At 56.3% G+C, this 23,329-nt stretch overlaps 1 protein-coding gene across 1 annotated transcript in view; it reads left to right on the top strand.

The window, feature by feature from the left end:
• Positions 1-23,329, top strand: part of NUDCD3 (NudC domain containing 3) — a 35,186-nt gene that overhangs the window by 1,450 nt on the left and 10,407 nt on the right. Inside the window, exons 2-3 of the mRNA XM_069877486.1 lie at positions 2,294-2,601; positions 19,149-19,281. Coding sequence (XP_069733587.1) covers positions 2,294-2,601; positions 19,149-19,281 — 441 coding nt within the window. The remainder of the gene's footprint in view (positions 1-2,293; positions 2,602-19,148; positions 19,282-23,329) is intronic.

Here is a 23,329-nt window from a genome sequence, read left to right as displayed (position 1 = left end):
GAGCCTGATGAAGGGAGCAGGGTCTTAACAGCGGGATGCAGGGAGAGTTGGGCTCGCAGTAGATTGTACTGGATCCCGGAGAGGGGAGTGGGGAGAGCAGGGGTCGTGGTAGGTGATACCGGACCCTGGAGAGAGGAGTAGGTTCCTAACGGCGGGGAGAGTGGGGATTCCACTGGGTGGCACCAGATCCTGGTGATGGGAGTGGGTTCCTAACAACGAGGAGAGTGGGGACCCCACCAGGCAGTATCAGACCCTGGAGAGAGGAGCAGGGAGAGTGGGGATCCTGGTAGGTGGTACCGGACCTGGAAGAAAGGAGCAGTTTCTTAACGGTGGGGAGAACGGGGATTGTGCTGCATGGTACTGGATCCTGATGAAGGGAGCGGGTTCCTAAGGGTGGAGTGTAGGGAGAATAGGGATTCCGCTGGGTGGTACCAGGTCCTGGAGAGAGCAGTGGGTTCCTAATGGTGGGGAGAGCAGGGACCCCACTAGGCCGTACCGTTTTTGACCCTGGTGAGGGGAGTGGGCTCCTAACAGTGGGAATGAGGGAGAGCAGGGTTCCCGGTAGGTCATACCGGATCCCAGGGAGAAGAGCAGGTTCTTAATGGAGGGGAGAGCGGAGGCCCCACCTGGTGGTACCAGACCCCAGCGAGAGGAGTGTTGTCCTAACGGTGGGGAGAGTGGGGACCCCACCAGGCAGTGCCAGGTTTGACCCCAGTGAGGTGAGCGGGTCCTAACGGTGGGGTGCAAGAGAGCAGGGGTTCTGGTAGGTGGTACCAGACCCTGGAGAGAACAGCAAGGTCCTAATGGTGGGGAGAGCGGAGACCCCACAGGGTGGTACCGGATCCTGACAAGGGGAGCCGGTTCGTAACAGTGGGGATGAGGGAGAGTTGGGGTCCCAGTAGCTGGTGCTGGACCCCAGTGAGGGCAGCGGGTTCCTAATGGTGGGATGTGGGGAGAGTGGCATTCCGGTAGGTGAGGCAAGAGGAGCAGATTCCTAATGGTAGGGAGAGCAGGGATTCGACTGGGTGGTGCCAGATCCAGACAAGGGGAGCAGGGTCCTAATGGGGACCCTGGCCCCAGTGAGGGGAGTGGGTTCCTAATGGTGGGGAGAGTGAGGGGCCCACTGGGCAGTACCAGGTTCAACCCCGGTGAGGGGAGTGAGTTCCTAATGGTGGGGAGAGCAGGGGTCCCACCAGGCACCACTGGGCCCTGGCACTGGGTTCACCCCAGTGAAGCGAGCAGGACCTTGTGTGTGCCCTGAGGTCGGGCTGGTTTGTAATGACAGGGATGAGGGAGAGAGGGGGCTCCCAGTAGCTGCCTGTGCCTAGAGGAGGTGGGAGAAGTGTCCTGGGGGCTGGTGCTGGGGGAGAAGCAGTGCCCCGGGGAGAAGGCGAGTGTGAGGGGTGGTGGGAGCACCGTGGAGTGAGCCTGGTAGGGTCCAGACCAGGCTTGTGGAGCCAGTGGGACAGTGGCCAGAGGCAGCTGGGGCTTGGGAAGCGCCGCTGGGCTCCAGTACTTATTTACAGTGACAAATGGCCTGGTGGTTACGTGGGAGAAGCTTCATCTCCTTCAAGGAGCAGGTGCAGGTCGCTGTGCTTTCTTCAGCTGCATGCCGCAGTTGTGGGTTTAACTCAGCCTGCGATGGGTGGGTGCGGCTGGAAGCAAACTGCTGGGTGGGATTAGAGCCTCTCCCACTGCCACCAGCTTGGACAGCAACCTTCTCACCTGCCACACCTCTGGAGCGTGGAGGGCGGCTTTTCCCTGCATGTTTTTGGCCTGAATTGATCAGTTCTGGCTCAAAACCCCACCCGAGGTCGCTCTGTGCCAGCTGAGGGAGCTCCAATTCCATTCAGGAGAAGCTGGAGGATGGTGGAGCCCAGAGTAGCTCATCCTGTTTGCCCTCAGAGGCTTGGTCTGAGCTCAGGGCTTGCAACCAGTCCCTCAGTGAGTGCTGGTGTGCAGGGTGAGGGGAAGCTGGAGGGGCAGCAGCTCCCTTGGAGCCTCTTCCCAGCCCAGAACCAGCTCTCATTCCTTTTTCCTGGGTAACCATCTGTTTTCCCAGCAGCAGAGGGATTTCAGGATATGAACTCTGCTTTCTCCCGTGTTTGACATGGCCATGTGAGTTTCAACATCACCGCTGGCTGATTTTGTTGGTGATCAAAGCCGCTTGGTGTGGGGAGTGTCCAGAGGGGGAGGGCAAGAATGAAGGCTGAGCATGCCAGTTCTCCTCCCCAGCTTTTCCAGCAGCGCTTGGCAGCTCAACTCTTCACTCTGCTTGCTTTTTGTCTTTAAGGCGTTCCAAGTCTTTGAGCGGATGGCCCGGCAGGATGACGAGAAGAGGCGCCGAGAGCTGGAGGCGAAGCTGAGGAAGAAGGAGGAAGAGGAGGAGGCTGCTGCAGCCGCTGAGAGGGTGCATCTTTCCCCTGCAGCTCAGGAAGTTGAGGTGGAAACAACAGCGGAATATGACACAGCACCAGCTCCCGAGGAAGCTGCGGGGCCGCCAGAGTTGGCCGGAGCGCAGGACTCAGCCCCCAGCCCCGCATCAGTGGAGCTCCCCGTGGCCGCTGCCCCAGCAGAGCCCCCACCAGCAGCACTGCCCACGTAAGGGTCTCTCGCTTTCTTCATGCTCTTGGCTGGGGGGAGGCAAAAACTTGGAGGTGGTATTTGCTGTCCCACCCTGCTGCCCTTCTGAGGGGATGCCTCAGCTCTGCAGGCACTCAGCAGGCCATGAGGATTCTCCTTGCAGGTGTCTGTGGCCAGAGACGCTGTGCAGTTCCCAATGGGAGGGTAGAGGTTTGTTTTCCTGCAGGTGGTGTGGGGTCTCCGCTTCCTCTCGGAGAAGGGAGAGTGACACATCCCGGTACATGGTCCCGCAGAGCTGGGCTGGTCCCTGCGTCTTCTCCTTGTGCCGCCTGCAGTGAGCAGCGTTCCTTCTGCATCACTCAACAGGCTGGTGCTCTGCCTGACTGTCATGGCTCTGTGAAACCCTGGCACTGGCCTGTTTCCCTTGGAAACTCGGTGTGGGACTCCCTGGCGCACTGTGAGCCGTGCCAGCAGCCAGGCTGGAGCTTGCACAGATACCCCCAGCACCAGCAAGTCGGTGCGGGTCGGCCTGACTGTCCGGGAGGAAGTGAGCCCAGCTGCAGGGTCTAATCCATGCAAGAAAAAAGCAGGTTTGAAGTGTTTTGGAGGTCTCTGGTCCAGCCCTGTGTCACAGCAGGGCCGCTGTGGAGATCATAGAATCCTTAGGTTGGAAAAGACCTTTGAGATCGAGTCCAGCTGTCCCTGTGTGCTGTTAAATCATATCCCTGAGCACCTCATCTGCTCGTCTTTTAAACTACTCCAGGGATGGGGTCTCCACCACCTCCCTGGGAGACGTTCCATTGCCTGAGAACCCTTTCCCTGAAGAATTTTTTCCTAATGTTCAACCTGAACCTGGCCTGGCGCAATGTGAGGCCATTCGCACTCATCCTCATCCATTCACTCTCATCGAGCACTGCCCAGAGGTTTTTCAGCTGCGCACTGTCACCAGACTCAGTTGCTTTCAAGTGGGGCTGAGCAGCCTTTTTACACAAATGTCCTTGTTTCAAAGTGCTTCTAGGGTATCTGTGACTCTTCCAGCTTGGCTCTGCCCGCTGTGAAGCAGGAGATGAGCTCTGATGGGCTGACACAGCCTTTGTGAGCCACATACCTGCACCTGGGGGTGCTCTGCCGGGCTTGCTCACCCTTCCCAGGGCATCACCTTGACCCCCAGGCTGAGGCAAAGCTGCCCAAGGCCTCGCACACCATGGAGTTTCCAGCTCCTGCATCTCTTTTGCTGTCTGCATCACAGAGGTCTTTGCCTCACCTCGGGGAGGGACGCTGCAAGGAGGCCGTCTCCTCCTTCCTTCCTTTAGATCTTGCGTAGCCAGAGCCCCACACACAATGGCCCCACCACGCCCCTGCTGCTCACCACTGCATTCCTGGTTGGATGTGGGGCTCGGCTGTGGTCCATCCCCACTGTCTCACTGGTGCTTGGCAAGGAGGACAGCTTGGGCTGGTGATCTCTGTCCTCCAAGCCGATTTTAGAGACATTGGTGGTGGGAATGTCTGCTGGAGGGAGGCTGGCTTTGCTGGGAGAGCCCGAAGTCCTGGATGGAGTGGCCACCAATGTCCCTGTGGGGCAGCGAGGTTTTGGAGGCCAGGATTTGAGGGCTGGCAGCCCTCAGTGTGTGGAAGGGGCTGGCTAAGGAACGTGATTTTGGGGATGTGGGGACAGTAAATGGCAGGAGTTTGGTGCAATTGGAACCTGTGGCCTCTGCTTTGGTGGAGAGGAGGGCCGGAGCGTGGCAGCTGTTGTGGAAAGGGGAAGGATGCCAGCTGCACCCCAGCAAAGCACCTGCTGAGTGACTTGATCCAGCGGGGAAGAGGAGAAGGACTTGTGCTTAACTCCACCGGTCTGACATGCATCCCGCTGGATAAAAATAAGCCAGAAGCCAAAAATGAAATCACCTGAAAAGCCACTTTCTGCTGCCTGTGCCGGAGCTGTCCTGCGAAAGAGAGATTGTCCCCGGGGCTGTCAGTCTGACACCTGTTCCAGTGCAGAATTAGCGAGCCAAAAAAAGCCTTATTAGAGCTGGCAGGTCTCTGCGACCAGGCTCTGCGACACTGACCTGTGTCTTTCCAGCCCAGATTTATCCTCAATGGAAAGGGGAGGGAGACGCTTGAGTGCTGGCTGCTCATGGCCCCTTGCAGTCCCTGTTGGTTGTGTTCTGCCCCGTGGAATTTCAACTGGGGCCTTTAGTTGTGGGGCACAGGCCATTGCGAGGGGTGTTTAGATGCCTGCATGCAGGTGCCAAGGTTGCAGAAAGGGAATGGGAGGAATTAGAAAGGAAGCTGAGGGCTGATGCGGGAGTAGGATGCGTCTGATGGGGGCAGTTTGTGCTGTGGTTTGCTTGGCCAGGTGCAAAGCCTGGCCCTTGGAGTGTGCACCCTGGCACAGCCAGAGAGCATCCCCAGATAGACTTCAGGCACTCGGGTGCTGGTTTGCTGCCTGCAGACATGGCACCAAACGCAAAAAATCCTGCATGGCATCTGCTCCAGCTGTGAAAAGATGGTGCTTTCAGCTGAATTCAGGTGCCCCTGTGGTATCTGCCCTGCCTTTGGGCTTATTTCCCTTCCCTCCTCCTGCCTGCATCAAAACTCCCACTGCTCCAGACATGCCATGAGGGTGAAACGCTTGCAGCCCCCTTGGTGCCAACCCCGTTTGGGGGCGTGCTGGGTGCAGCCAGGCACAGGAGGCCCCATTCAGGGATACCCAGCAGTTTCCAGGCCAGAACAAGGTGTCTGCCGGCTCCTAAGTAGGACAGAGCGGCCAGCAGGTTTGTCGAATGGCTGTAGTTGGTTTCTGTTCCTCTGGAGGGCACTGGAACCCCCCGAAAGGCTGCAGGGAGTGGGAGCGAGCATCCTGGGCACCCCCCAGCAGACTATTAATAATTTAACCGGCTGCTTAATTCTGCACAGCCCCTCCTGAGCAAAACCCAGAGCCACCAGCCTGGTTACAAGAGCCGCATGAATAATGCGCGACTCCAACAGCAAAGAATGCAGAAAAGAGCTTAAATGAAAATATTTTCCATCTCCTTCCCCACCCCGGCCGACGGCAAAAACCGCTGCCAACGAATCTATATAAAAACTCGCTCATTCTGTCAAGCTGCCTGCTCTGTATATGTAGGGCAGGTACCATCCCAGATCTGCCAGCTCCCATCAGAGCTTTGCTCTGCGCCCGGCTGCCAGGGCGCTGTTCTGAGCATCTTGGGCCTTTCAGGGTCAATCCAGAGAGGAAGAGCAAAATTAAGCCCATTTTGTGGGTGCAGCGGGTCTTCTATAGGTGAAGAGGGTAGCAGGGCTCTGCATCTCTGTCGGGTCTCCCTGAATCCCTCGACTTCCCTGCTTGGGAGGTGCAGGTGATGCAGTTCCTCTGTGCCGGGAAGGCTGCTCGCTGGGGGTCTTTGGGGTGACCTGGAACTGTGCTTCGGCACGTTAACAAAGCTGGTTCACAGCTGCCCTGGGCATCCTCACTGCCCTGTCCTGGCTGGTGTGGCTCATGAGCTCTCCCCACCTCACCAGGAGGACACGTGGGAATGTGCCCCCCTCGCATCCCACCACAGAGCACCCGTCCAGGGTTGGTGTTGCAGCTGCGCATCTCCTGCGGGCCCTGGCTTTGGCTCTTCCCCCATCTGCTCCCAGAAGCCACGCTTGCCTGAGCTCAGCTCCTAATTTTGAACACCTCTGCCTCCCAGCACCCTCCCCTTCCCCCAGCTTGGATCTCATCCTGCATACATTTGCCACACAGCATTTAAAATAGAGCCCGGCAGCCCACGTGTGGCACCGCGCAGCCCGGCCTGGGTGCTTGCCTTGTGCTTTCCACTCAGGTTCCTGGCTCCTCTGCTCCTTTCTCTCTCCAGGCATGAATGGAGGGGGGAAGCTCTCCTCCCATGTCCTGTGAGCCCCATCCCAGGTGTTACTCCACAGGCAGGCAGGAGGTTTGGAGCAGTGGCTCTGGAAGCCTGTGCGTGTCTCACCTTCATGTGGTTCTCCAGTCAGGCTTTGCGTCTCTTCCAGGTGTTCTGTGTTGGGCCTTTTGGGTCACTTTATTAGAAACAGTCTTGGACCTTGGGATAACGACCCGCTAGAAGGAGCACTTTGTCAGGCCAGAGAGGTCTCCCAGTGAGGGATCTTTAGGGGTGGACAGATGTTGAAGGGCTCCCCCAAAAGATGATGGTTCCCTCCAAGTGACTCCACCCTGGCTCCTGCCTCTCCCAGGGGAGCTGGAGGAGCTGCTGTTCCCTCTGCTCCCCAGCTCCTCTGGGGTTGAAGCAGGCTGGTGTGGAGCCGTGGCAGCCACGTATCCTCACTGTGTGCGGAGTACCTTGGACTTGGAGTGGGACTAACAGGACACAGAGCACTGGTAGGGACTGAGGAGCACCTTGGCCCTGGGGATCCTTTGTGCTACTGCCAGAGGGCCTGGCACCGTTACTCGTGCTGCTGAGCCAGGGCAGAAGGAAACCAGAATTTCTCTGGCTGCCCAGAGCAGTGGTGGCTGCCCCATCCCTGGGGGTGTTCAAGGCCAGGTTGGAGAGGTCTTGGAGCCCCTGATCCAGTGGGAGGTGATCCAGGTCAAGCTGTATGGGTTTTGAGATCCCTTCCAACCCAAACCATTCTGTGATTCTATGAAACCCTGAGGTCTCCACAGCTTAAGTGTTCACCTTCTTTGGTATGGAGAGGGAAGGGAGGCTGTGCTGAGGACGGGGATGTTTGTAGCTCTGCTGCTGCCTTGGTTGTGCCTCAAAGGAGACCCTGCAGGTCTTTTGCCCTGGGTGACCTGGGGAAGCAACTCCCGCGTCCTATGCATGCTCTGCAGTTGTGCCGGGGAAGAGGACAAACAGTAACAGCGTTGCCTGCGACCCATCCTGACCCTCTGTGGCCAGCAGAGCCTCAGCCACCCTGGCCACACTGGCCAAGTGGGCTCTGCCTGACGTAGGCAGGCGTCGGAGGCTTGGCAGTGACCTACAAAAATCACTTGTGTACTTTCCAGCTCGCTGTCCCCAGCGAGAGGCCGAGCCAAATTGAGCTGAAATCTGTTAATCTGGTGCGCTGACTTCTCGAGCTCTCCCGAGAGCTTCCATTCCCAGAGCACGAGTGGCCTGGGGTTAACCCATTGCAGGGCGCGCTGGGGACCTTCCCTAAGATGACACAGCAACATTCTGGGAAATTTCCATCAGGCTCCTGTGTGAATTTAATTCAACTTAGCAACGGCTTGGCTTTGCTGGAAGCCAAGCCAAGGGGGCTTTTTTGCATGGGGGCTTTTTTGTTGTGAGGTGCTTGCAGGATGGGTTTTCTGACATGACTTCCTTCTCCTCGGGATGCTGGGGAGGGCAATGTCACTGCTGGTCACCCTCAGCAGAGGAGCGGGGCTGTGGAGAGGAGATATCACTGCACGCTACTGGGATTGAAGCCAGTTCTGTGTGACTTGGAGTTGGTGTTGTCCCAAGCTTTTTCCTCTCAGACCTTTTCCAGGGGAACTTACAGATCTCTGGCTCTGTCTGGGCTCCAGACCAGCAGCTGGTTAAACTCGTTTCTTCTCCGCTGTCCCCGTGGGCTTTCCTGGTGAGCTTACTGCTGGGTCCCTGCTGTTCTTCCAGCCTGACCCAGAAAGACCAAGCTGATCCTGATCCATATTTAAGGGAGCGTCTGTCCTGGTTCCGATTCCTTTTGCATGCACAGGCTGCACAGAGGTGCCGCAAGGCACCTAAGGCTGTGTGCAGGGAATTCCCCCAGCGCAGTCGGGACCCAGCAGGAGCCAGACAGACCTCCGGAGAATGGCCTGACCTGGTACCACCGAGCTCCATCTGTGCTCGTATCTTGTCTCCAACAGTGGCAGATGCTTGAGGAAGAGGAGGAGAACAAAACGAGTGTGGAGTGAAGCTTCCTCTGTGTTTTCCCGGTGCCACTGGCAAATTGAGTGGCTTTTAAGCCAGTTGAGCGCTTAGTATTCGATGCCTGGGCCCTCAGTGACAGTGTCCTCCAACAGATCCACTGCTGTGCCACAAGTCCACCACTGTGCCGCACCGCCACACTGGTTCTGAAGCCTAGAGTGGCAGTGAGTGGTTCCCCACTTCCCTTCTCCACCCTCTATTGAGATTTCCTACTCTCCGTTTTTTTAGGCTGACGAGTCCTGAAGAGTCCTTTGTGTGGTTGTTTCTCATTTAAGCATCCTCACACTCCTCACAATCCTCCGTTGTTCCTTGCCAGTGCTGGGGCAGTGAGAGCCACCCCTGTGCTCTGCGTGCGTGTAAAGCCATCAGGGTTCTCCATTTATCCCATCTCTTTGTTCCTGGGCTGTCCCAGTGAAGCCAAGAAACCCCCCGGACACAAGGTCCTCTCCCAGATAAGGGACATCACTCAAACCCTCTTCCCCTCCTAGCGCTCATCAGTGCTGGTGACAGCTTTCCAGGTGGGAGCTGCAGCCTGTGCTCGCTGGGAACATGAGCTTCATGAAAGCCTCCCTGCTCAAACCCCCCTCACGCTGGCCAGACCTCCCTCCTCTGACACCCCTGGAGGGGAAAGGCAGCGTATCCTCCACTCCTTGTGTGACACAAAAGCAGTTCTGCTCTCAGGGAGCTGCAGCCCAGGACTCATGGTGCTGCCCTGTTTGGTTCCTAGGAGGCAAGAAGTAGGGGGGAACTTCTAATGGATGGGGAGCAGCGCTAAGGAGAAGGACTTGGGGTGCTGGTGGGTGAGAAGCTCAACATGAGCTACAATGTGAGCTCCCAGCCCAGAAACCAACCGTGTCCTGGGCTGCATCAAGAGCAGAGGGACTAGCACGGAGGGAGGGGATTCTGCTCCTCTGCTCCGCTCTGGTGAGACCCCACCTGGAGCCCTGCATCCAGTTCTGGAGTCCTCAGCACAGGAAGGATATGGACCTGTTGGAGCGACTCCAGAGAAGGCCACAGAGATGCTCCAAGGGCTAGAGCACCTCCCATACGAGGACAGGCTGAGAGAGCTGGAGTTGTTCAGCCTGGAGAAGAGAAGGCTCTGGGGAGTCCTTAAAGCAGCTTCCAGTATGGAAAGGGGCTCCAGGAAAGCTGGGGAGGGGCTCTTGATCAGGGAGTGCAGCGACAGGATGAGGGGAGCTTCAATTTGAAGCTGCAAGAGGGAAGATCGAGATGCGATCTTAGGCAGAAATGTTTTGCTGTGAGGTTGGGGAGGCCCTGGCCCAGGTTGCCCAGAGCAGTGGTGGCTGCCCCATCCCTGGAGGGGTTCAAGGCCAGGTTGGGTGGAGCTTGGGGCAACCTGATCCAGTGGGAGGTGTCCCTGCCCATGGCAGGGGCTTTGAGGTCTCTTCCAATCCAACCCAACCGAACCCATTCCATGATTCTGTGTCATTGAGGTCCTCCCTGCCAAGCCTTTCTTCTAACAATGAAGAGAGGCGGTGACTTTCTGCTGGGAGAATTATTTTAATACATAGCCCTTCTACCACAGGTGTGGAAACTCAGTGGCTCGGGAGGTGTCTTTTCAAAGGGTTGAGATGCTTGAGCTGAGGATGAGATCCCACCTCACCTGTAACAAGCCGTTTGCAGCTGATGAGGAATCAGTCAAGGCCCAATTTCCCAGCATTTTCATGGGCAATTGGAGTCCTTTGGCTGGGTTGCTGAGCTCAGCAGCGCAGCACCAGTTCCCCTGTCACACACAGAATCGCTTAGGGCTTTGGTTGCCCTACCAAGGTACTGAGCTCCTAAATTAGGTCCCGGGACCAAAAATAACTAAATTAAAACCTATAAATTTTGCTTTTAACAAGCAGAAAATCCCAGGGCTGGAGGCTGAGGGACAGTGCGTGCCCAATTCTTGTGGAAAAAGGAAAGAGCTGTCTGTTTGCTTGATTTAATATCACTGTGTTCACCAAATGGAGTGGTGGGACATGGAAAACCACCGCAAGCACATGAGTCCAGCACAATCCCATTGGGACCAGGTCCCATTGTGCTGTTGGGAGAGAGGGACCCAAGTCCCACTGTGGTATTGGGAGAGATGGAACCAGGTCCCATTATGCTGTTGGGAGAGATGGAACCCAGTCCTATTGTGTTGTTGGAAGAGAGGGGACCAGATCCCGTTGTGCTGTTGGGAGAGGGGGAACCAGATCCCGTTGTGCTGTTGGAAGAGATGGGACCAGGTCCTGTTGGTGGTATGGTATCTAAAAGTCCACCTTGTCCTGTGCTCCCATATCCTGTTGGATTTCTTTGGCCTTCTCCCCTTTTTCCAGGGGAGCTGTAATTGAATCCAGCCTGGCTTGGCTGCACGTAGGTCTCTTGGAGGAGACCTCTGAAATCCAAGGTTGTATCAGCTCTGTGCAAACAATAAAGGTCCCAGGGGACTTTCCCAAACAGTGGTGTGTCCTGCTGTCCTTGACCTAAATATCCTGGCAGCAGTAAAATCCATCCCTCTGGTGCCGATGCTACGAAGCATTCCTGCGTGCCGGCGCTGGTATTTCAACTCGCCTAATGTCAGGAAGTTGGCTGTGTTGAACGGCTCCCAAAATAGCTTCGAAACCGAAAGGGAAGGCTAAAATGTCCCCTGAGAAGCTTGAGCTTGGAGAAGACCAAACCTCTCGCCCAGCAGGGAGAGCAATAGAGCATCCTGTTCCTGTGCAAGGGGACTGGAGGGCTCTAGAGCCGCAGGGTGGGTGGGTTCTCTGGGTTCGCTGGGATGAGTTCGCTCTTTGGTTGCCCAGTTGGGCAGTAACAGCGCTCTCTCGTGCAGGTTGTGCACCTTGTAGAGGGGAACCTTGACCCCTTCTCACACCTTGGGCAATGAAATACAAGAGGATAGTGTCCTGATGGGCTCTGTTGGGTTGGAAGTGTTCAAGACTAGGTTGGATGAGGCCTTGAGCAGCCTGATCCAGTGTGAGCCTCCTCACCCTCACAGCAAAACATTTCTGCCTGAGATCTCATCTCGATCTCCCCTCTTTCAGCTCAAACCCGTTCCCCTCACCCTATCTCTGCACAGGACCCAAGGGCATGGCAGGAAGATGTACCAAGGGAGAGTCAGGTTGGACATGAGGAAAAGGTTGTTCCCCCAGAGGGTGACGGAGCACTGGAACAGCTCCCCAGGAGCAGTCATGGTGCCGAGCTGGACAATATTCCAGATGCATTTGGCCAACACGCTGAGCCTCACAGTGTGAATCTTGGGGTTGTCCTGTGCAGGGACAGGAATTGGGCTCTGTGATTCCTGTGGGTTCCTTCCAACTCAGGACATTCTATGGGGTGGAGACGGCAGGGCTGTGGCGTGCAAGACATAGGGTCCTTCTTCCACCACACGCCGGCTCATGCACTAGGAGCTGTGCTGGACGTGTTTAGCTTGAAGGAACCCACCTCAGGACAGGCATTTCCAACCAAATCGGGGTGGAAAAGCCCTCAACCACAGCCCCGCTGCAGTGCCGGGTGCCTTGTGGCACGGCAGCCCAAGACGCTTGTGTGTCAGCGGCAGCTTCTCCTCCTGAATTTGCCAGTGCCTTCTTGAGTCATCGCAGTGCTGAGGACACAGGATTAATTATGGTGATGGGCGCCACTCGCTCTAGGCTGCTGTCACGGAGCAGCAGCCTTGATCCGAGTGTCTGATCATTGCGGTGAGCGCTGGCTGGATTGACGGAGCTCGGTGCATCTCCCTGGAAGGCCCCGCGCACTCCCTGCTTATTTGGGTTAAGGCACGTGGACATGTTCTGCCTGATTTTCTCTTTTCCTACTTGCTCGGAACTTCATTATTACTTAATGAGATCTTTCCATTCTTGGCAACCTCTCGAGAAGAGAAGAAGGCTTCATGCATCGTGCCGTGCCTCTGACATTGGTGAAAGTACAGAGCCAAGGTGGGCTTCTCTATTGTTTACTGGCACAGTAGCTCCGTACTGCACCATTACCCTCTTGTTCCCCCCTAACTGAGGGATAAAGACATCACGGAAAGGAGAAGCTTGCTTTGGCAGTTGGGATTTGCCTGTGGAGTCTGGTGGGCTGCAGTGTTGATGGCTGAGCTTAGGTAGCACAGGACTGTTCCCAGCCCTTCCTTCAGGAGCAGCTCTGCAGAGGGCAGCGGTTCCCGGTCTGCATTCCTGTGTTGGTTGCTCCACTTTGCCAGCTTGGCTTCCTCCCTACATAGAATCATAGAATAGTTTGGGTTGGAAGGGACCTTAAAGATCATCCAGTCCCAACCCCCCTGCCATGAGCAGGGACACCTCCCACTGGATCAGGGTGCTCCAAGCTCTATCCAGCCTGGCTTTGAACGTCTTCAGGGATGAGATATGGGGGTTCTGGTTGCTGGCAAGTTAAACTCATGGGACCATAGAATGGTTTGGGTTGGAAGGGACCTCAAAGCCCATCCAGTTCCAACCCCCATTGGATCAGGCTGCTCAAGGCCCATCCAGCCTGGCCTTGAACACCTCCAGGGATGGGGCAGCCACAGCTTCTCTGGGCGGCCTGTTCCAGTGCCTCACCACTGTCATCACAAGGAAATTCCTCCTTATGTCTAGTTGAAATCTGCCCCTTTGTCATCCTCTTGGGCCCTGGCCGGTCCCTCTCACCCAGTTTTGGCTGTTGAGGTGGTTTCCCTTCACCACTCATCTCCATGTCTGTGTCACTTCTCTGGCTTGACACGTTTCCCCTAGAGCTGTCTAAATAATTCACCTCGACTTAGAGCAAACAGCAGCGCTGGCCTGGAGAAAGCTCCCTGTGAATGCCAAGTGGCTGGAGGTGTCGGCAGTGCTGGCGAGGGGCAGGAACCCCCTCAGCTCAGCAAAACCAGCACCAGTGGGCACTGAGCCAGTGCGGTGACACGCCTGACTCTGCGAAACCCAAGCATCCTGCACGTCCATCATTCTGCTTCCCGAGAGGGAATAATATCCTGGAAAGCCAAGGTGCTGCAGGCTAAGGGAACCAGTTTCCTTGAGTAGTTCTGGAAATCCTTGGGAACTTTTTCCTTTTCTTCTTTTTTCTGGAGTAAAAAAGCACATGGGATTATGATCCATCCTTCGCATGGACTTGCCCTCTACCTGGGGCACTGGGCAGGACAGTTTCTATTGTGCTGCTGTATCCCTTCCTCAGCTTTTGGGTCGTTGCACCAAAAATCCTTAGGAGTGAGGAATTCGCTGAGTTGCCCTGCTTCTCGTGGGACACGTTAAACCCAGCCCTCAGTGTTTGACTCCCGCTCCTGGTATGTGTCCAGCGCTGCTTTTAGAGCCGACACTGGAGCTGTTGCTTCATCCCCAAGGAGGGAGATGCCTTCCGCCAAGTGTCTGCAGAGGAGAGGTTTGCTTCTGCATTGCTGGCTCATCATGTGTCACCAACCCATGGAGCAGGAAATCCTGGGATAAGAAGTGCTCAGAGATCTGCACGTGGGCCCTGGCGTGTGGTGCGGCCCTCGGGCACCCTGAACTGGCTCTGCCTCTTCCCAGGAACGCGGCTGCCTCTCCGCAGACCCTGGGCCCCTCTTGCTGCCATTTGGGGTCTGACCCATGCGAGGGGAGCGGCTCCAATTCCGGTGACAGCGCAGCCATGCGGTGCAGCTCCCAGGAAGTGGAAAACAGATCGGCTGCTTCTCGAGGGTGCATTGTTAAAGGTTTCACCTCCCCCAAAATGACACATTGTGAGCAAAAATAGAACAAGACAGAACACACAGACCCACCCACACCATCCCCACCACCCGGCAGCCAAGTGCACGCGGTGCCAAACCCTCAGCTTGAAAAGCGGATGCTTGTTCGCCCTCTCTCCCTGTCAGCCCTGCTGTCCCCGGCCCTGCCCAGTGGGTGGTTCATCGAATGGGTTGGTTGGACCTTTGAGTCCAACCGTCCCCGTCCACGACGAACCATCCCTGAGCACCTCATCTGCCTGTCTTTTAAACCCCTCCAGGGATGGGGATTCCACCACCTCCCTAGGCAGCCATTCCAGTGCCTGAGAACCCTTTTGGTGATGAAATCTTTCCTGATATCCACTCTAAACCTCCCCTGGTGCAGCTTGAGGCCATTTCCTCTAATCTCATCGCTTGTTATTTGGGGGCAGAGCACAGAACCCACCTCACTACAACCTCCTTTCCAGGAGCCACAGAGAGCAATGAGGTCACCCCTCAGCCTCCTCTTCTGCAGGCGAAACAGCCCGAGGTCCCTCAGGTGCTCCTCATAAGACGTGTGCTCAAGACCCTTCCCTTCCGCAGCTTCCTTGCTGTAGTTTTGGCATCCTGGTGAGGCAACTGTCGCACCAGGAGCAGCTACACTATTGCCAGGCTGCCAGGAGGATCCCCATCCAAGCTGCCTCCGTCAGGAGGATCACCATCCAGCTGTGGATCTGACCTCCATCGGGAGGATCACCATCCAACCTGTGCTCTCATCCAGCCTCTGTTTTCTCCTGGTGGGTCTGGGGACGGGGTTATTTCCTAGCACTGGTGTCCATGCAGGAAGTTCTCTCACCCACTGCACGGTGGTGCTGTTGAAGCAATGTGAGGGATGGATTTGGCCAGGAGGGCCATCTCTGTGCGGTGGCACGGCTCGCTGGATGTGGCTCTTGGGAGCAGCAAAGGAAGCTGCTTCCCAGCCAGGGAGCTGGGTCCAGTTTCTGGAGTGAAGGATGGCATGTGCTAAGCACAGTTGGACCAGGCAAGGATCAGGCTGGAAACCCTCCAGGAAAGGAAGGGTTGCTCCAGGAGATGGTAGAGCTGTCAGCCGTTTTCAGAGGCGCCTAATGAGGCTGAGACCTCGTTTGCTCAAGCTCAGGCAGTGAAACATGCAGGGGAATATCCTGGGGCCTTCATGATCTCGCCCATGATCTTGTTCTGGGCCACAAAGTCACCCCAGTAGCTTCACATCCAAGGATTTGGAATGTCAGGAGCAGGGATCAGTGGTGGTGACTTGCAGGAAGAGCTGGAAAGGTTCAGGCTGGCTGTAAGAAGGGAGGAGTGGAGAAGCGATGGTGCCACCCTCAGCACGTGCAACCATGGCTGGAGGGAGGTTTAGGCACGAGGGGAAGCTTTTCCCCGCTGAAGCCTGAGTGCAGTGATGGGGTGGCTGTGGCAAGATGTTGCCCAGCCAGCCCAGAGGGTGTGAGGACAAGGTGGCGGGGGCAGAGCCATCCCGGCAAACTGGCTCTGGAACATCGCTCCATCCCCTGGTGCGGTGTGCTAGTTATGGTAGCCTGGAGAGGAGAACGCTGCAGGGAGACTTTGGAGCAGCTTCCAATATGGAAAGGGGCTGCAGGAAAGCTGGGGAGGGGCTCTTGATCAGGGAATGCAGGAATAGGACTAGGGGAACAGTTTTGAGCTGCAAGAGGGGAGATGGAGATGAGATCTTAGGAAGAAATGTCTTGCTGTGAGGGTGGGGAGGCCCTGGCCCAGGTTGCCCAGAGCAGTGGTGGCTGCCCCATCCCTGGAGGTGTTCAAGGTCAGGTTAAATGGGGTTTGGATCACCCTCATCCAGTCGGAGGTATTCCTGCCCATGGAAGAGGGTGGAACTGTGTGGGCTTTGAGGTCTCTTCCAAACCAAGGCATTCCATGATTCTTTGAAGAGACACAAACGGGATGGACACGGTGGCTTTGTGTCAATGACCAGTACTGTGTTTATCTCTCGGTGGCTGTTAGACACTTGCAGCTGGCATCTTGCCCCACTTGCCTCTGCACTGATGGGTTTTCTCCCATCCTTGTCGCTCTGCCTTCCAGCTTTTCTTAGGGAAGGCCTTAGGGGAGAAAACCTGGAAGTAGAGAGCCTTTTGTGGTGCACATCTGATTCTTTGCTCATCTGGAGGGAGCTGACAGCGCTTGGGATGGTGACTTCCAGCCAGCATTCCTTCCCTCTTGTGTCTCGGGGTCTCAGTGAGCTCTGCCTTGCAGCTCAGAGAAGGAGGATTAGAAGGAAACGCTCTCTTATGAGGGAAAACCCAGCAGGTTTTTAACCCCAGTCAGGTTTGTTCTTGTTCCCTGTGTGGCCGCATACGTGCTTGCTCCTGCATGTGAGGTGTCGGGCTGGAGCCTCATGGACCTGGGACACGTCCTGCCAGGGTATTTGAGCTGTCCTGCCATCCTCAACCAAGAGAGAACCTCACTGCCTGGGGCTTGTGCCAGATGTTTTCTGGGATGTTCCAGGGCCCGGAGCCACCACAGAGCTGCTCTGGGTGAGGGCCTGGGGACACATGAGGTGACGCTCTGGGACGTGATGCTGCATTCCAACCTGTTTACTCCCGGTGGGATGCGAGTGGAGCCCTGTGGAGCCCTGCCGCCTGCACCGTCCCCCCTCTTGCCCTCCAGCCTGTTCGACTCCTACAATCTGGAGGCGGTTGGGAAGCCGACAGCTGGAGCCAACCCGCGCCAGCGCCGGTTCAGTGCTGCCATGCCAACCCCGTTTCCATGGCAATGGGCACCCAATGGGTGACCGCCAGGCAAGGCCAAGATGCCTGAAAAAAGGGATACCATGCTCCTTGGAATCACTGGCCCGAGGCTGGGAGCCAGTGGCCGCTGCTGGCCCCCTGCGCTGCTGGGGGAGCCGGATCAAACGCAGGCAGGGGCACGGGTGGTGGAGCAGGGCAGGTAAAACCCTGGGAAACCGGCAACGAAAACCAAAGGGGGGTGATTTGTACACATAACCCCTTCAACAACACCCTGCAACCGTCTTGGAGCCTAATTTAATTAAAATCGATGGATCTTACGTAATCCCCAGAGCGCTGTGCTGCGGGAAGCCACCCCCGCATGGCGCTGGCCCGTGGGGTGTGGGGGAGGCAGTGGGGTGCGGGGGGACATGGTCCCCGGGGCTGCTCACTGCCGGCCCCCCCTTTATGTAACTCGCTGCAGCCCTGTGTTTATCCCACTCCACATTGAGGACTAGGTGCGTATCAAACTGCTTTAAAATAACTCTGCCTTTTGTTAGCCCCACAGCTATCTTTAGAAAAGATTGTGTTTCATTCCAAAGCATCCCCGAGAAGTTTAGCTCCTCAGCCTGCCAGTGGTTTAAAGGGACGCGGGTGGGATGGAGATCTCTTTTCTGGGCTGGAAACCTGTATTGATTATTGCTTCTTGATCTGATAAATCCTCCTCATCCCTCTCCTGAGATTCCCACTGCTGGAAGTGACAGTGTTTTGTTCAGTGTTGCTCATGATCCACTTGTCCTGTTTCCCCCTCCCGTGCCACGCTGCGATGGCTCCTGAGGCGTTCCGCTCTGCAGCTCCATCGCCTATGTGTCATAGAATCACAGAATGGGTTGGAAGGTTCCTCAAAGCCCATCCAGTTCCACCCCCTGCGATGGGCAGGGACGCCTCTGACTGGGTCAGGGTGCTCCAAGTCCCATCCAACCTGACCTTCAGCACCACCAGGGATGGGGATCTGGGGGTTCTGGGTGATGGCAACTTAGAATCATGGAAGCATAGAATGATTTGAGTTGGAAGAGACCTCAAAGCCCATCCAGTTCCAACCCCCTACCATGGGCAGGGACACCTCCCACTGGATCAGGGGCTCCAAGTGCCATCCAGCCTGGCCTTGAACACCTCCAAGGTTGGGGCATGCACCACTTCCCTGGGCAACCTGGGCCAGGGCCTCCCCACCCTCACAGGAGAACATTTTTTCCCAAGATCTCATCTCAATCTTCCCCTCTTTCAGTGTCAGCGACTGCCTGGGCCATGGCAGCTGGTGATTGTCCCAAACACCCTCAAACCAGGAGGACAACCTGTTCTGTTTTTGTCATGTTGAGCCTTCCAGTTCTTGAAGGGGGCAGAACCATCCCTGCAGGCTGAGAGAGTTGGAGTTGTTCAGCCTGGAGAAGAGAAGGCTCCAGGGAGAGACCTTAAAGCAGCTTCCAGTACAGAAAGGGGCTCCTGGAAAGCCGGGGAGGGGCTCTTGATCAGGTGCAGGGACACGAAGGGGGAATGGTTTTCAGCTGAAAGAGGGGAGATTGAGATGAAATCTTAAGAAGAAAATCTTCACAAAGAGGGTGGGAAGACTCTGGCCCAGATTGCCCAGAGCAGTGGTAGCTTCCCCATCCCTGGAGGTGTTCAAGGCCAGGTTGGATGGAGCTTGGATCACCCTGATCCAATGGGAGGAGGTCTCACTGCCTATGGCAGGGGTGGAACTGGATGGGCTTTGAGGTCCATTCCAACCCAACCCATTCCAGGATTCGATGAATGCAGGTCACAGTGATGAGCTGCTCCTCCTGCAGCCGAAGCAGGGGCTCAGGAGCAAGCACACACCTTCTCACACACAACGGTGTCCCCTGAGGGGAAGAGGAGCTCTGCGCTCAAGTGAAGTCAGCCAGGAAGGTGTCTTGAGCCAGCGGGGGGCAGCTCTGTACCTCTGGGCAGCCAAATTATTGTGCATCTCACCAGTTGTCCCATTAGCAGCCTGACTTCCATTGCAGTGCAGTGAGGAGAGGGACAACTGGTGTCCTGCCGCATCCTGGGGCTGCCAACCCAGACCTTCTGCCAACCCTTCCTAGACAGGACCAGAAGGAAGGGAGGGACTGCATGTCAGGGGTGCTCGCAGGATGCCCGAGCAGAGGCTCTGCCCTCCCTTTCTGCTTCTCATTCCCTTCTCTCAGGTTCCCTGCTCTCTCAAGGCTCTGGCATGTCCAATACTTACTATCTCACCCCTTTCTTTCCCCCCAGGAAACAGGAGCAGTTCCAGACAGACCCTGACAGCTATAATGGAGCTGTGCGAGAGAATTACGCCTGGTCCCAAGATTACAGCGACTTGGAGATTAAAGTGCCTGTGCCCAAGCACATCGTAAAAGGCAAACAGGTAAAGTGATGTTAACAGGGAAGTCACAGATGCCCCGTCCCTGGAGGGGTTCAAGGCCAGGTTGGATGGGGCTTGAGTCACCCTGATACTGTGGGAGGTTGTCCCTGCCCGTTGCAGGGGGTTGGGACTGGATGGGCTTTCAGGTCCCTTCTGATACAACCCATTCCATGTGTCTTTCTGCATTTCCCTTCCCCTTGGGGTGCCCAGCTTTCGCAGGAAGCTGTGTTTGGAGCAGGAAGGCTCCTTGTCTGTTGTACTGAAGGAGCAGGATGCGGTTGTGTGTTTTTCCCTTGTGTAGCTGGTGGGGATGGACGGTCCCAGCCTGGTCGTGTTCCCGTTGGGACTGCAGTGTCCTGTTGCTCCGGCCTCAGCAGGGTTCCCTGGCACCACATGGTGCTCTGCATTTTTTCTCTCCTGTTCCCCTGACTACAAATTCACATGTGTGTTTTGGAGCCTGGATGAGGATGAATGCTCCTTCCCAGGTTGCTCCTCTGGCTCAGAGTGTCTTCTGCTCACATTTGCAAGTGGGAGCTGCTGGAATGGCTCCTGTGGCACTCAGGAACTGGAGCAGGCACTGCCCATGTGTGGCTTTCCCTGCTCCAGGTGAAAAAGAGCTGGGATGCAGGCTGAGCAGCCAGAAATTCTCTTTCCTGGGCGGGGAGGTCTCACCTACCCCATCGGCCCAAGCAGGAACTTCCTTTCTCTGTTCATGGCCACAAGCGATCCTGTTGTTTCTCCTTCTCAGTTCCTGTTCCCTCCTGGCAAGGGGCTTGAAGGGCACATGCCCATGGCTGGCGTTGGTTGCATTCAGAAGTTTGAACTCTCCTGTCTTTCCTGAGTCCCCGTGGCTGAGTCTGTATTTTTCCATTTGGGAAGGCTGCGCTCCCCCACCTCTCATTCTCCTCTGCTTCCAGGGTGGCTGAAATGAGCATGCCTGGGTTTGTTCACCGGCTCCAGCCTACACAGCTCCCAAGCATGCCAAAAGAGCAGAATTGGCAGCAGCAGCCTGCACCGGAGGGCTGCCACGGCTGCCACGGGGACAGCAGGGGGACCAGGAGATGCATCCCTCACTCTGGCTCTCTGGAACAAATCCAGGCTGTTTCTTGGAAGGATTTGGGGGCATCCAGGTGGATGTTCCATCCCTCTGCATCCTATTGCCATCCTCTTGCCTCTCCCCGCCCAGGGAAGTGCCCTCTGTGCCAGGGGAGTTGTGTCCTTGCCAAAAAAAGACCTGGAGCAGGTTTGTCCACCCCATCCTTTGCCATCCAGAGGCGCAGGGGCCTCAGTGAAGCTGGGATGGGACCTTTCCTGGACTTGAAACTTCCCTGCTGCAGAAGAGCCCCCTGCATGTTGCCAATGTGGCTTTTTTCCCAGCTGTGCCTGCCCTGGCCCCAGGTTCTGCCTTTGCTGCCCTCTTGAGGTGATCAATTATTGTCCTTGGGGCAGCTCCTTCCCACACAGTGCCTGCCTTGGCCCCAGATTCTGCCTTCACTGCCCTCTCAGAGCAATCAATTGTTTAGATGTCAGAATTCCCTTCTCCCTGCGAGGTGTCTCCTGTTGTCGAACATCAGTCCCTGGGCTCCTCTTGGCAGATTTCAAGTGATTCCTTCAGTCTTTTCCAGCCTCGGGGGACAGGAAGCGGATAGGCTGGGTCACAGCCCAAGGCAGGATGGTTCAGAGCCATTTGAAAGCTCGATGGGCCTTGGCTGCATTGTTGATGCAACAGAGAAGCATTCCCCTACATTCACAGTTTCTTCTCTTTAAAGAATTATCATCCCTTTGGCTCCTCTGCCAAGTCGAGATTAATAGTCGGCCTCGTTTGGTCCCTGGGCTGAGAGCGCACCCGACTCTAAAGCTGCTCAGAATCTCCTGATGACACTTTTTTGGATTCAGGCTGTTGCTATGGCACAATTTCGCTCGGGTGAGCTTAAGGCTTCCTTGTATGGAGCTCCAAAAAAGTGTCCACGGAGCAGGAATGGGTGATGGGGTAGGTGGGAGCATCTTCCTCTGCCGTCTCCACCTCTCTGATCTACTTAGAGGCGCACCAGGGGCCCCAGGATTCAAGCGCTTCCCGAGAACTTAAATAGAGATAATGACAGCGAGGCTCTCTGTTTGCCTGGCTCGGAGGAGATGAGCTAGATTTCTTCATAGGTTTGTGTTTGCTTGTTTGAGTCGCGTGGGCGGGTGTGGGCGTTCCAGCGCGCACAGAAATTACTGTGGTGGTGGAGAGACGAGAGCTGGGTTTCCTCACCACTGCCAGGAAAACCAAGCATTTTTAGGGGGCAGATACACTTGTGGGGAGTGTGTGGTGGGGCACAAGGAGCCCCGTAACTGCTGTGGTGTCCGTGGCTGTGGCTGTGCTGCCGGGACAACTTTTTTCCCATGAGATCACCCTCAGCTCCAGCCCTGGCTGCTGCCTGGGGAGAGGTGTGGATTGTCCATGTTCTGGCAAACTCCCAGCTCATTTTGCCATGAGCACATCGCTGCGGGACAGTTTGGGGCAGGAGGCAAGGGCACCCCCTCAGAGACCCCCAGCACTGTCCCTGGAGGAGTGGGGATGCTGAGTGGAGGTGATTTGTCCACAGAGGCACCCTGGAAGGAGCTGGTGCCCATATGCAGCAAACCCTGCGTTCCCTGGGCACCACCGGGTCTTCTCAGACATTTCTTTCCACACGAGGAGGGTCAGAGTTCTAAAATGGTGTGGGCTTTGCTGCTGTCCCCACTCTCGATGGGTGGGCTGCCCAAGAGGGGCCTGTTTGCTAGCTGCAGGTAGAAGTGGGTGTTGCGATCATTTCTCATGCTGGCCGGTTGTGCTGCAAAGTGGCTGGGTTAAGACTACCTAGTTTGGATTTTTTCTTCCTTCTGTATTTCTTCATTCCCCCTCCTAATGCCCTGCGGGTCCCAGAGCTGCCTTGAAGATGTCCTTCAGTCCCACCAGGTGGCTTGTGTAGCCACCTTGGAATCAAACCCCTCTCCCATTTGATTGCTCCTGGCCCCATGGATCCTACAGCTGCAATGCTGCATCGCTGCCTTTCCTATCTCCAGCCCCTGCGGCCTTCCTTCCCTCAAAGAACCCCCAGGAAGGCGTTTTGGGTGTCACCTTGCTTTTTTCCCCTTGACCCTTTCTGGCCAGGCCCTGTGTTGTGCTGAGAGCCCGTTGTCAGCAATGGGGACCAGGGCAGTCAGTGGTGGCAGAGAGCGGAGTCTTATCTTCACCCCTTGTCCCTGCCTGAGGCCTCAGCCCTGGGGTGGAGGAAGCTGCTCTGCACTGCAGCCTCTCTGGAGAGGTTTCCCATCCGGAAGGAGCTGCTTTCACAGGGTCATGCCTGGTGAAAGCCAGGCGTCCTCTCCCACCTGGCAGAGCCAGAGCTCATGTCCCTGCCCTGATCCCCTGTGACTATAGAATCATGGAATGGTTTGAGTTGGAAGAGACCTCAAAGCCCATCTTGTTCCAACCCCTGCCATGGGCAGGGACACCTCCCACTGGATCAGGGGCTCCAAGCCCCATCCAACCTGGCCTTGAACCCCTCCAGGGACAGGGCAGCCACCACTGCTCTGGGCAACCTGGGCCAGGGCCTCCTCATTCTCACAGGGAAGCATTTCTGCCTAAGATCTAATCTCAATCTCCCCTCTTGCAGCTCAAAACCATTCCCCGTCCTATCCCTGCATTGGACCCGAGGGAATGGCAGGAAGATGTGCCAGGGCAGGGTTAGGTTGGATATGAGGAAAAGATGCCTTCCCACCTTCATTGTGAAGAATTTCCTCATTATGTCTAGCCTAAATCTCCCCCTCTCCAATTTATAGTCATGGTCAAGCCCATAGTGCCCCCCTGTGCTGTGTGTGCTGGTCTCTTCTGGTCCCATTAAAGCCCTGGCAGCTCCCTGTAGCCCGTAGGGGGTTTTATCTAGGTGACATCGCTCAGCCGCGGCCGTGTGCCCTCGCTGCCTGGAGCAGCTCTGCCCGTCTCCTGCCTGCGTGGAGCTAGTGAGCCGCTGGAAATCTCCTAGGTAATGGATAATGTAATAACATTTCAAATGAGATCTGCAGA

This window comes from Phaenicophaeus curvirostris, chromosome 27 (genome assembly GCF_032191515.1).
Source record: "Phaenicophaeus curvirostris isolate KB17595 chromosome 27, BPBGC_Pcur_1.0, whole genome shotgun sequence".
NCBI lineage: Eukaryota > Metazoa > Chordata > Aves > Cuculiformes > Cuculidae > Phaenicophaeus > Phaenicophaeus curvirostris.
This window is presented reverse-complemented; position numbering and strand designations above follow the sequence as displayed.